This window comes from Apaloderma vittatum, unplaced genomic scaffold (assembly GCF_000703405.1).
Source record: "Apaloderma vittatum isolate BGI_N311 unplaced genomic scaffold, ASM70340v1 scaffold5327, whole genome shotgun sequence".
Taxonomy (NCBI): Eukaryota; Metazoa; Chordata; class Aves; order Trogoniformes; family Trogonidae; genus Apaloderma; species Apaloderma vittatum.
Genome location: NW_009724406.1, coordinates 48,501 through 61,050, shown reverse-complemented (window position 1 = coordinate 61,050; position 12,550 = coordinate 48,501). Strand labels below are relative to the sequence as shown.

General features: G+C 43.2%; 1 protein-coding gene across 1 annotated transcript in view; it reads left to right on the top strand.

Annotated features, from left to right (window-relative positions):
- The window catches only part of FNDC3B (fibronectin type III domain containing 3B), a 92,650-nt gene that overhangs the window by 48,364 nt on the left and 31,736 nt on the right, over positions 1-12,550 (top strand). Inside the window, exons 10-19 of the mRNA XM_009872469.1 lie at positions 1-110; positions 2,707-2,881; positions 3,459-3,545; positions 4,925-5,063; positions 5,633-5,704; positions 6,183-6,301; positions 7,130-7,235; positions 8,890-9,062; positions 10,986-11,099; positions 12,336-12,485. The exon at positions 1-110 is cut by the window's left edge and continues 3 nt beyond it. Coding sequence (XP_009870771.1) covers positions 1-110; positions 2,707-2,881; positions 3,459-3,545; positions 4,925-5,063; positions 5,633-5,704; positions 6,183-6,301; positions 7,130-7,235; positions 8,890-9,062; positions 10,986-11,099; positions 12,336-12,485 — 1,245 coding nt within the window. The remainder of the gene's footprint in view (positions 111-2,706; positions 2,882-3,458; positions 3,546-4,924; positions 5,064-5,632; positions 5,705-6,182; positions 6,302-7,129; positions 7,236-8,889; positions 9,063-10,985; positions 11,100-12,335; positions 12,486-12,550) is intronic.

Here is a 12,550-nt window from a genome sequence, read left to right as displayed (position 1 = left end):
GGTTTCAGAGAATGTTACTTTGGAAGCCAGAAGCATTGCAAGTTGACTAAGCTCTGTCCAGCTTTGGGTTACACCTTCAGATTAGCAGCTCAGAACGACATCGGTACGAGGTAAGTTACCCAAGGTACAGGCTTTCTTGAGAAAATGTGATGGTTAAAAAGTTTAACTATCAATGACAGTGTAAAGAGGAATTTCTGGAGGGATTTTTGTTTGGCTGGTTTTTGTCTTTGTAGTTTTGAGTTAGATAGCTGACATTTGCCCTATTATTAATGCTTTAGAGCAAGTTGTACCTTTCCTGGTGGTATCATTCACGTCCCAGGGAATTGCTGTGTACCTTGAGCATGATGAGGTTAGCCTGAGAAGATAGGCTCCTTTTGAGGTGTTAAATGCTATTTTGTGGTCTATTCCTAATACAAAAAGAATACATCTGTTATGTAAAATTCCTACTAGGGACCTCTGTGAACCAAGAAAAACAAGCAAGAGGAAGCCGAGCTACAGATTTTGAAAGGAATCTCGATGTATTTATTTTTCTGGTTTGAAGCAAAGCCCTTCTGTCTTTTTTTTTTCAGCAGCACAGTCCCTTCCTTCTTCCGTGGGGCTGGCAGGGCTGGCTGGTGGGCTGGGGAAGAATGAGAGAGCCAGGACCAAGAGAGGGGACAGGCACACTCAAGGGCTCTGGAGGATGGGTTTCAGGTTCTGCTTTTCTTTGCAAACGGGCTCAAATGAAGATGATGAGGCATCAGACACACCGCCGTCCTCCAGGAGCTGCTGGGGAGCACGGGGCTAAAACGTTACGGGGCCAGGGAGCAGAGTGTGCCCAAAGAGCTGTGGTGCTGCAGGGACCGTGTGCTCGTGGAAGGAGAGTTGACCAGGAAGGCTTTAGCTGTGAAGAAGCCAAACATCCAGTCCTCATGTATACTCTTTTATTGTCCTCCTTAGCTAAACAGGATCTAATCATTATTACAAGGAGGACAGAAAAAGAAACACAAGTGGCATAGAACAATATGTTTTGCTAGGGAGATTCCTGTATTGTTCCCTCTTCCAAAACACAAACCTCTTAGTAACTTATACCTTTAAAAAGTTTCTTTATTCATGTTCCTGTGTTTTCCCTCTGAGATGCACTGGGACTGCTCATGTGTGCACAGAGTCCCTTTTGCCAACTTTTCTTGCAAGATTATTTCCCTCCCTGTGGAAATAATACTTGATGTGGGGGGGGAGAGAGAGAGGCTGGAGCTGCTGAGCGTAGCTGGGAGGGGACTGCCAGTTCTGTGCAAAGTTCCCAGTTTTGGCATCTCTTTTCTTTGACAGATTCCAGATTTTTAGAATACCTTCGGGCATGCTTCAACCCTCCCCCCACTTATTTTGTTGTTGTTCTCTCTCCCTTTTTTTCTCAGGCTGTGGAGGAGGGAGTTAACTAAGAACTATATTTATGGTCAGCTGCTCTGTGTTAGTCTGTGAGATAAGCACTGAGAGCATATGGCTTATTTCTTATAGACAGCACTCAAAATTATGACATGATAATGTCATCTGACGCTTCGTGTCGGAAGATGATTTTGGTTGGTTGTGGACTTAATGTTTAAGATGATTTTTGTCTTGTTTGGATGTTAGCTCTAGGTGGACTTTTTTAACTGTAAGATTATTTCAACAACTATGTTATTTTTGAGAAAGAAGACTCAAAAAAGGAGTTGTGGCTTTTTGTGTGTATTGAATTCATGCAATGACATTAAGGAGCAAAGTAGATTTGTACTTTGGAAAGAGAGACTTGAACACTGCAAGCGTGTTACCTTAAGTTGAGAGTTCTGATGATGTCCTCCGGAAAATTCACCAAAACCTGTCTGTTTCAAACTTTGTTCTCAAATTGCCGTCGCACATAATATATTCTTTGTGGTGTCTTAAGAGAACTTCCTATGCTCGGTTGACACAACTGCCTATTATGTTTCAAGGCATGGTGGGCCAGGATTTGGACGAGATGACAGCAAGCCTCTCTGCCACGGGTGTTCTCTCTGGGTGCAGCCTGAGCTGCACAAAAGAGCAACTTTATGCTCAGCTTAAAATACGAAGAAGTTTGGGCAGGGAAAGTTGGGAAGGAGTAGACCCAGCCTGGATAGTTGGAAAGTACCTCTGCCTGCACCAGACAGGTTGGACGTGGTGCGGAGCACGTGTGGTCACAACTGGATGAATTTTCCCTGCTTTTTTTGGAGGCAGATTATGTCTGAAACAGTGGGATTAAGTTTGCTGAAGCGCTCAGCTTCCAGAGATGTAGCTTAAATAGAAATTGTATCCTGAGTTTGTAAAAGGTGGAAACTACGTCTCAAGTTCAACATCTAAAAGTTGAATGCTTGGAGCTTAATTTCCTGTGGCTTGGTTCCCCTTTGTTAAATGAGATTTTCCTCTACTTCACAATTAACAGTAAGTTAATACTTTTGGGCAATCGGATTTTTTTTTTTCTCCAATATCATTGTGTTGAGATCTGTAAAAATTACTGTGAGGACACGTATAATCCAGCATTTTCTTCCTGTTTTCTAGCATTTCCTAACTGACTCCTCATCTTTTCCACTTGGGCAATTTTAACGTTGCCTACATTTTTTGAAAGCGTGCAGTATTTCTCCAAATACGCTGAGCTTTGCTATTCTCGTTTGGTTTGTTGGACTTGTTCGTTGGTTTTTTCCTTAATATATCTCTCTCTCCTTCTCTGTCTCTGTGCAGTGGGTACAGCCAGGAGGTGGTATGCTACACTGCGGGGAATATTCCTCAGACCCCTTCTGCACCAAGGCTTGTCCGAGCCGGTGTTACGTGGATCGCACTGCAGTGGAATAAAGTAGAAGGATGCACACCAGAGGAAGTGATTTCCTACACCCTGGAAATTCAGGAGGAAGATAATGTAAGTACCATGTTCCTACAGAGTAGGCTGCAGGACTTAAATCAGTTTTCTTTTAGTAATTCAAGATCACAGAGAAGATTGTGGATTGCTGCTTTGGCAGGTCTTTTAGGAGTACTGGGTACTTGGCAAGACGGAGCTGTGTGATTTGTTCTGCTCCACAGCAGAATTAAGAATCCGTAACTGAGAATCTGTCCTGTCATCCCTGATTACTTCGCAAAGCTTCACAGCAGTCTGGACGGGGTAGGGCAGCTTCTCCTTAACCCGTCCTGTCTGCCGTGTCCTTCTCACTGCTGTGGGGTGTGCTTGCCATCCATCGTCTGTCACTTCTATTTCTTTAACGTGTTCAACTGTGGTGTGATGGTTTTGTGCGTATTTTATAGCAAAATTGTATTGTTCAGGTCAGTTGCCTTCCTTTCAGAAGGAAAATTACTGTGGCCTTGCAGCTTAAAAGTAGTAATAATAATAAATAAAAGCACTCGACTATCAAGTCTGTTTGCTAGAATGTGTTCTAGCTACAGAGAGCACTTCCTCAGACTCCTCAGCTACAGGAATTTGTTTGGTTTTGTTTATTTTCTAGGATAGCGTTTTTCACCCAAAGTACACTGGAGAGGAGCAGGCCTGTACTGTGAAGAATCTCAAAAGAAGCACACAGTATAAATTCCGGGTAAAATCTTTTTCCTCTTGCTATTGCATATTATTTTCTGTAGATTTTTTTCCAGACACTGTAGGGACCCTTTCGTACCACCTCCAAAACTGAGTCATCAATTCCAAATTTGCTTTCTCCTGTGACCTAATGCATCAAGCTGTTATTTGTATCTGTTATGGCAGGAGATGCTCGCTGCTCAGCCCTTTTTGAAACAAGCGTCGTTCTTGGTGCCACGTACTGTCAGGTCTGATGTAGAAGCGTGGCTCAGGGTGTGAGGTGGTTGTAGCTGGTTGCATTGCTCCCCAAAAACCTGATCCACGGTCACAAAACCAATCTCACTTTACACGAAGGAGCAAATGCTGTGGGGAGCCCAGTGGTAAGAGCTTCCTTCCCCAACTCAGGGTCCTTTCTTCCCTGACATACAGAAATCAAAGCTTTTCCATCTCATACGTACATGTCACTGCTTTTGGAGCTGTTTTTTTAGCAAACACTAGTATGTCCTGCTCTGTGCGTGCTCCTAAATACAGACACCACCACCCCCTCCTCCAAGAGAGAGGCTCTGAAGCCTTACTGCAAGCACAAAATGCCTTGCTGCTTCTGAAGCCGTGGAGAACAACACAAGTGCCGGCTGCTGCTCTTGAGGAGAAGAAAATGTGGGGTTTACCATAATACATATTTATAATACGTATTTTATTACTCACTTCCTTGGCAGCAGATCTTTGTCCCAGAGAGGAGCATGAGCTAATGCAGCTCTCGGCAGCCACAAAACGTTGGACCGCCTGGGGTTTCTTGTACGATCCTGATCTGCTCAGTCCCCTGGCCAGGTCCCCGTGTCTTCTCTTAGCTTAGCAGCTGTCTCTCTCAAGTCAGCAGAAGGTGTTCTTGGGCAGAGACAAAAGATTTGGCTGAGAACTTTTTCTTTGTGTGCATCCTACTCGTTTCAGTGGCTGTAGGTCGCACGTTTCTTGTCTGCGTGTCATCCTACTTAAGCTCTTAGTTACGTGATTACTGATACCCTGAATTAATTCAAGTAGCAGTTTGAAATACCTCCGAAACACAAATTACTTACTTATTGTCATCTTTTTCATCTTTTATAAGTAAATAACTTCAAGTTGCCACACACCTTTTTTTTAAAGGGGAAAACAGCTGTTCTCTTACCTTAGGCATGTCATGACCTGTTGCTAGTGGGAGAGAGGAGGGGAAAAATCGCTGTGTGGTTTGTAAAGGAACAACGTGACAATCCAATATCTATGAGGAGAATCCCTCAAGCTTTGTTTGGATGTGACATACTTCTCCAGTTTGATGATACTTGTGCAGCTACTAGAAGAAACCTCGCCAGAACTGTCAGAAAACCAGTTACATTAAGCAATGCTAACCTTGTTGTGGCTTTATTGCAGCTGTTTGCTTCTAACGTGGAAGGAAAGAGTTCTCCCAGCGAGGTGCTGGTCTGCACAACTAGCCCAGACCGGCCAGGACCTCCGACCAGACCTGTTATTAAAGGGCCAATAACATCTCATGGCTTTAGTGTGAAGTGGGGTAAGCCAGTGCAGTTTGTCACAGTAAAGCTTTTGGGGGTCATAACAAATTCAAATAAAATTATGGAAATGCATATTAGAACTTAGATTCTTCCTGCTGCTTCTCAGCCCAAAGTTGAATGTGTTCGTAGAGCTTAACAACTTACTTTTTTTAACGTTTTGAATGACATGTAGAGGCTCTAGTGTTTTCAGAATCAAAAAGTTGCTTGTTTTTATTGACTAGCTCGCACTCAAAAGCATCTTCAGGCTTTCCACTTACTGTTTCATGCCCATTGCAGCACCATTCTAGCTGCTTCCTTTACCGATGGGGCAAGGCTCCGTGCTGCATTCCCTTCACTGCTTTTTCTTCCTGTACATTTTGTTTGTAGCATCATTATCCAGCTGCCTTATTCTGACTCATGCTGAAAACTAACTTCTGCTGCCCACTTCTGCTCTAAATTCCTTGGTGTAGTTAGTGGGGGGGGATTTTGTGGAGGAGAAGGAGCAGAATCAGAAACAAGTTCTGTAATCTTTTTGTTGCATTTTACATCCAACCTTGGTTTACTAACAACTTGCCTGATTTTTTTTCAGATCCTCCACAGGATAATGGTGGTTCAGAAATCCTGAAATATCTATTAGAGATCTCTCAAGGAAGTCCAGAAGGTAAACTTGAAAGAAGTTTTCTCCATTTCAATCTGTAAAGAAATACTGACCTTTTGGGCTATTACTTTTATTAACATTAATGCACTTACATTGCACATATGATTGAAACTGAGTAACATCCTTACAGGGTTCCTGAGAGAATTTGAGTTGGGTTTTGGGGAGGTTTTGTTGGTTTGATTTATTTTTTTTTTTAAGTATGCATTTTTTCTCTAAGACTGATGGAATTTTAGGTTATAGGGCTGAATTAGTTTTATTTCATATTTTTAATATAGTTTAGGAATTTCCTAAGTATATATTTCTGTGTGTGTCTGTGTGTATGTATGTCTTTAAGCAGGAATAATATTTGTAGTAATATTAACACTAATGACTTCTGTGCAATATATCATTAGTGGAAGACCACATTAAAGACTTTGTTCCTTGGCACTAGTAAATTTTTTGCGTTATACTTCCCTAAACCTGAATATATCTCAATTTCTAGCAAATCAGTGGGAAGTGGCATATAGTGGATCGGCTACAGAATATACCTGTACTCACTTGAAACCAGGCACTTTGTATAAACTCCGGGCTTGCTGTATCAGCACTGGTGGACACAGTCAGGTAAGTTTGGTTTAAGAATAAGGATTATTGGTTTTATATTTTTCAGAGATTTATCTGCTGTTTTTTGGTAGAAGATTTGTGCTTTAAAATGAAGGTTAATATTTTTCCTGTAGGACAGTAAAGCTACACTTACTGTAGTTAAGCTTATGTTCCAAGTTGCTGAATTTTTGAAGATTTCTGTGTGCACCTGATGTTTTTTTTGCTCTGGGGGAATTGCAATTCAGTGAGATTTAGTTTCCTCAGAACCAATCTGTAGTTATGCTAAAAAAGACCATCGTATTTATCTGATCTGGCCACCTGCTTGAGAAAGACCCCAGCCTCTCACGTACCTGAGCCTGTACTGACCAAAGCTGGGAACAGGAGAAGCAGTAGAGGCAGTTTGTTGTAACAATTAATTACCTTTAATGTGGCCGAATTCTTTAAATTTTGGGGTTCTGTTTTCCAGCCACTGGTTCCTGTCATTCTCTCCTTTGATGTAAAATCCTTTCACTACCTACACTCTTATTCCTTCTGCTTTGATTTTTTTTTTTCATGACTGAGTGCTTTGGGTTTGATGTTGTTTTAAAAAAAAAGGAGAATTAAAGAAAAGGACCACACAATATTAGCCATCCAAGTTTTCTGTGCTTCAGTTCGGAGTGTGCCAATAAGAACTCTTAATAATTGCACTTGCAAGTAACATGCTTGATAGCGTCTCCTATCCTTTATTGTTTATATAAATTTCTATTAAGTGTTTGTTGTAGAGAACAATTTGTGCCGCTGTCTGATCACGCCTCGCTTTGTAGGCAGTAACTGTACCAGAGAGCTGACTTTGGCTTCTGTTCCCTGCAGTGTTCTGAAAGCTTACCTGTCCGCACGCTGAGCGTTGCACCAGGTCGCTGCCGGCCACCGAGAGTTTTGGGGAAGCCAAAGCACAAAGAAGTACAGCTGCAGTGGGGTAAGCCGTGGGACCATCGCACCGCTGAACAGCGAGATGCTGAGTGCACCTGAGCTTGTATTTCTGTTGCTAGACCTTGGGAGAAGTTGCAGTGCGTTCTGCCTGCTGGGAAGTACAAAATCCCGTTAAGCTTGTGCGAGCCAGAAGCGCAACTTCTCGTCGACTGCTGCGGCTCTGCGTCGGGTTTCTGAACATAACTGTCCTCCAGCTGTCCTTTAGGCCTGACACTGAGCTCCCGTATTTTGTTTTTATTAGGACCTTTCCTTGTCAGGACTATAACGTATCATCTGTATTAGAATATCTTACCCTTTTATTGCAAAACCACTGTGGGATGCAAGATCTTCTTTATTCTTTTGCAATGCTCACGTAGCAGAAGCGGTGTAGGACCTCTCTTAGAAATTTGAGTTAACAGATACTGAGGATTTGGGGTGGCCTTTAAACCCTAATCCACAGTATAACACACACAATCCCTTGGACACCTGTCGTTTTGCAAGGGCCTTAGACCATGGGCATGACACTAAACTGTCCAAAATTGCATATTTTTCAGAATAGAAGGTATGTGCCAGTATCCAACAGAAATTTTATCTTTATTTTGTTGCCTCTGAGATTTGTTGTGGTATCATTCACTAAGGTAAATTCTAGAGCAGTACCATTTCTGACCGACAAATGGAGCTCACCTGTGCATCCAAGATACCGTGTTGTTTCCTGGAAGACTGTGGAAAACCACAGTGGAGAACTTAATGGTGGGGATCTGGCTTCCTGAATCCTAAGCAGGTTGATTCTGTGGTACTGGCTTGTAATACAACGTGTTGTCATGGCAAAAAAAGGTGCCCACGACAAAAGACATAAAGGCACAGGAAACAAATTCAGTTTTCCAAAAAGCTGTTATTTCAAGTGAAGCACAGGGCTTAGATGATTGTACAGAGATTTAGTCTCGTAGATGTTAGCGTTGTGAGTAATCAGATTTGAGAATTGCAGTTGTTCGTACTTCTGTTGGGTGTTGATGAGGCTTTGCCAGAAATCCCGTGTGTAAGCAGTAGTTTTGGAGTGTACCTGACCCACCTCAGCCTGTGTCCAGCTATAGGCAGCAGCTGAGACTAGGTGGGACAGCCACTGAGCCTCCTGATTTCTCTCTGTCCCGGGAAGGGTGTATTCAGCGTTAGTCCTTTTCATCACGCGGCTTCTACTCCTTTTCTTCTGCCTCACTCACCAGGTTGTTTTGCCTTCGATCCTGGGGGAGAAAGCAGTGCAGCTTTCTTGCATGCTCAGAAAAGGATGGTAGCCGCTATGTCCTGCTTTAAAAGTACAAACTGGCATCAAACACAGCTCCCCAGGGTGACGGATTGTTGCCTTGGGGGACACTCTGCTCTTCCATGCGGCGATCTTACCTGATGATTGCTTAGGGCTATGAGTAATTTTATTAATTTGCTTTGAAAATGCACATGGGTGAGATATGGCAGGTACATCAAATCGTATACACGGATGAAATGTTGCAGGTAAAGCACCTGTTGAAGGGGAAAATCTTTGTGGTAGTATGTGCATAGGTACGTCTGTGTGTTACATACCTATACACACACATATTCTGTGGTGTGCGAATTAAAAAAAATAATCTTCCTGGCATACATGAATAGCAAATTACGTGATTTCTTTCTAGATGTCCCTCCGTCAGAAAGCGGCTGTCCCGTCTCGGAGTACAGCGTAGAAATGACACAACGCGAAGAGGTTGTCTCCGAGGTGTATCACGGGCCAGATCTGGAGTGCACGGTCGGCAACCTTCTTCCCGGGGCCACCTACGGGTTCCGCGTGAGAGCTCTGAACGATGGTGGGGTACGTGTGGGGTGGGCTGGGGTACGTGTGGGGTGGGCTGGGGTACGTGTAGGGTGGGCTACGTGCGGCCTGCCGAGGGGGCCTTTGGCCTTTTCTCACTGGAAGTGGTTCTGATGGGTGGTTCTGGAGTGCCAGTGATCAATTTTGAATCTGGTAGTCTTTTAAAAAAGAGATTTTGGGTGCTTACACGATGTGACTGGCTGAAGTAATGTGCAAAATCCCTGCTAAAAGTCATAGCTGCTGACAAGGAGGAATCTGTTTGTTCCCCTTCCACTGCTTTCCTTCCTTTTCTTCTTAAGGTGTTTAAAAGCAATTAATGAGGTTTCACTCACGTACTGATATATTTTGAGGAAAGCTTGCATTCTTAACAATTCTTTTGTTTTAATTTGAGAAAAATACATGCTCTGTGGATTTGATGATTTTTTTTGTTGTATGATTTCCTTCCCAAATGCATCAGAAAATGTATCTGATATCTACCAAGATTTGTTGAAAGATCTTCTTGTTCCTGTGAGGTTTGGTTTGGTTCTGCTTTTCCAACGGATTTTTTTTTGTAAAGGCAGTCCCAGCAACAGTACCTGCATGTTGATGTATTTGTTTCCTGGAAATGTAGCACAAAGGTTTAAAGTTATTCACTTACAGGGAGAAGTTCTGCTAAAACTTAACTTAGATATCAGAAAAATATAAGACTGTTGAAACTATTTTGTCTTAAAAATATGCACTATTTTGTTTTTGTGAAAAATGACTTAAGTACACATGGAGAAATTGGACTTTTTTTTCCTCACTCTTATTTTTTTCTCCTTTTTTTTGTCCTGACAAAACAGTGTTTAAACTTGTAAAGCATTTTTAGTCCCACCTTTTGTTAAGTGAGGGGACTGGTTTTGTTTCGGTCAGGTTTTTTACTGGTAAGGAAAACAGCAGAAGTCAATAAATGAGATTTTTTGAAGTACGCCGTCTTTGTAGTCCAGACAAAGTGACCAGTGTTAGCCTTTCCCAACAGCAGAGATACCGACACGGGTTTCTTGCGGGGTTTTCTGAAGTTCATCATTTTGGTGGTGTGCAGCCTTTCTGGTGGCTCATTTGTCTCATACTTGCTACTGTTGCATTCCAAAATAAGTAAGTACCAGTGTTTATCCTCTAATTGCTTCCAGCAAAGTTCCTTTGTTCTGGAGAATGATTTCTAATTAGCTTGGAGATGTACCCAGCAAACTTCGTTATCCCACCCAAGAGACCTCGGAAGGGCTGTTTCCACCGTTATCTCTCTCCTCTCCTTGCACTGCTGGCTGAAGCCAGTTTTCCAGACTCTAAAAATTTTCTTCTGCGAATACACATTTAGATTATTCTCCTACCAAGAGCTCCAAAGCTGCCTGAGCCATTGGCGCAGCTGCGCACGGAGCTGAAGCCGCTCGCGGCGTGCGGGCAGCGCGCCCCTGCACGTTGAACCAGGCCAGGGCTCCATCGCTCGCTGTCCTTTTATAATTAACACGTGACAGCGTTTTATCTGACAGAAGCTGGATTTGTATGTGCTTTACTGTTGCTGTGCTCCTCCTTATATGCAGTTATGTCAGGCTACGGCACAGACGTGCAAGCACATTAAGGTAAGGTGAGGACACAAAGCGTTCCTCAGTTACTCCGTTGCCGAATGCACGTTCTCACTTTTGGGTCATTTGGAGGTGATTTACACTTTCCTGGGCACTCACCACCTCGCAGGAGGACGTACGTGCTCTCTACTTGTACCTGAGCGTCCCATTTTGACTTGGCAATAATTTATGTGGTCTCCTGCTGACCCCTGGTGCTGCGTGTCGGAAGCCGGGTCTCTCTTTGCGGAAGTTTAAAAGGTTCCGTGCTCTTCTTGGAAAGCCTTTGAGGAATTTGAAGTGGGTGTTTGCTGACGTAGTTATGTCCAAACCCCTTGTTCCCCTCTAGTACGGGCCGTATTCAGAAGCTACAGAAGTCACCACGGCAGCAGGACCCCCCGGCCAGTGCAGAGCACCTTCCCTCTCCTTCCTGTCTGACACACGTGTGCTTGTGAGCTGGGAGGTAAGTCAGGGGCCCTGGTCATTTGCTTTCCATCGTACCCAGACTAAAGCTGGCTTGAGAGCTGCTCACTGGCTTGGGACTATGTTTTTGTGGGGGCCAGGATTCAGACACGAGACCTCCTGTGCTGGCGTGAGATGATAGAGCACTGCTGCAGGCTTTTAGCCTCTCAGGGTGTCCTGGGCTGGAGTTGTGAAGGCAAATATTTGATTTTGGCTGTAGCTGGAGTCTGTGATATGAAATTAACTCCACACAGATTTTTACAATGTAGTGCTTTTCCCTCAGAAGTTGTTTGTCTCTTCCCCAAATATTTACTTTTATTTTAGTTTGTGCGCATTCCTTCTCCATTCTCCAGGATCTTAGACATTGGACTCTTAAAATAAGTCTTAGCTGGGATGCTGTAGGGTTGATTGGTGTCATAAAAAATAAATGTTAGGTGATTAAGGCAGAATGGAAAGGATGTTGCCACAAATAACATTTTGATGTGGAGCAGTGGGGCTGTATTTTTGAAAAAAATAGCAACTGTCCCAGCTTCGCATCTGTCGGGTCCCTCCGCTAAAGCGCTCCTGCTGAGAAAAGAGTTACTAACTTTCACGAGTAAATAAAATAATCAAGTGAATAAAGCAATAGGTTGATTGTGCTAAGGACATATCTAGATATGTTTGTTTATTCCACATTTCCCTAGACATGAGAACGATGGAGTCGCTGAGGAGATAGGGATCCTGTAGGAATCTTTTTGTTAACGTACCCGGGTCCATGCTCCTGCATCCCATACTGGGACCATTAGCTTGATGGGTGACTTTCACTGAAAACCTCCAATGAGTAACTTCAGGCTTGAAGGCTCTCTTTTTTCCAGAGCTGTGTTTTGATCACTCAGCTAGACAACCCCAGGTTGATGCTTTTTTGTGTTCTCCATGGTTGTGCTGCTGCCAGGCCAGTGGAGAGACAATTTATTCCTGAGTGTCCTGATAAAAAGCAAAGTAGCTGAGTGTATTTTCTCATTTCTCTGAATTTCTATCAGGCAATTTTTGTGCAGAATTAGCTTGTTTCAGTAATCTGTTAGGGAACACTAATTGGGTACTTTTCCATTTGCAGAGTAATGATCTATTAATTTAAAAACAAGGGGGGGAGTGTTTGGGGTGTTTGTTCCATGTACTTCATTCCTTACCCAGTGAAACACAGAGATCTGAAGTGTCCATTTCTGAACTGAACCGAACCACATAAATATTTGTGTTGCAGAGTCCTGAGTGTTCTGGTGCTGACATCTCGGAATACAGATTAGAGTGGGGAGAAGATGAGGAATCCCTGCAACTTGCATATAGTGGCACAGATACCCGTTTCGAAATAAGTGACCTGTCGGCGGCAGCGCATTACTGCTGTAGGCTACAGGTATGGAAGTAATCAGGTTTCAGGTTTTGCATGCTTTGCAATATAAGATGTAAACAGTTTCCTTC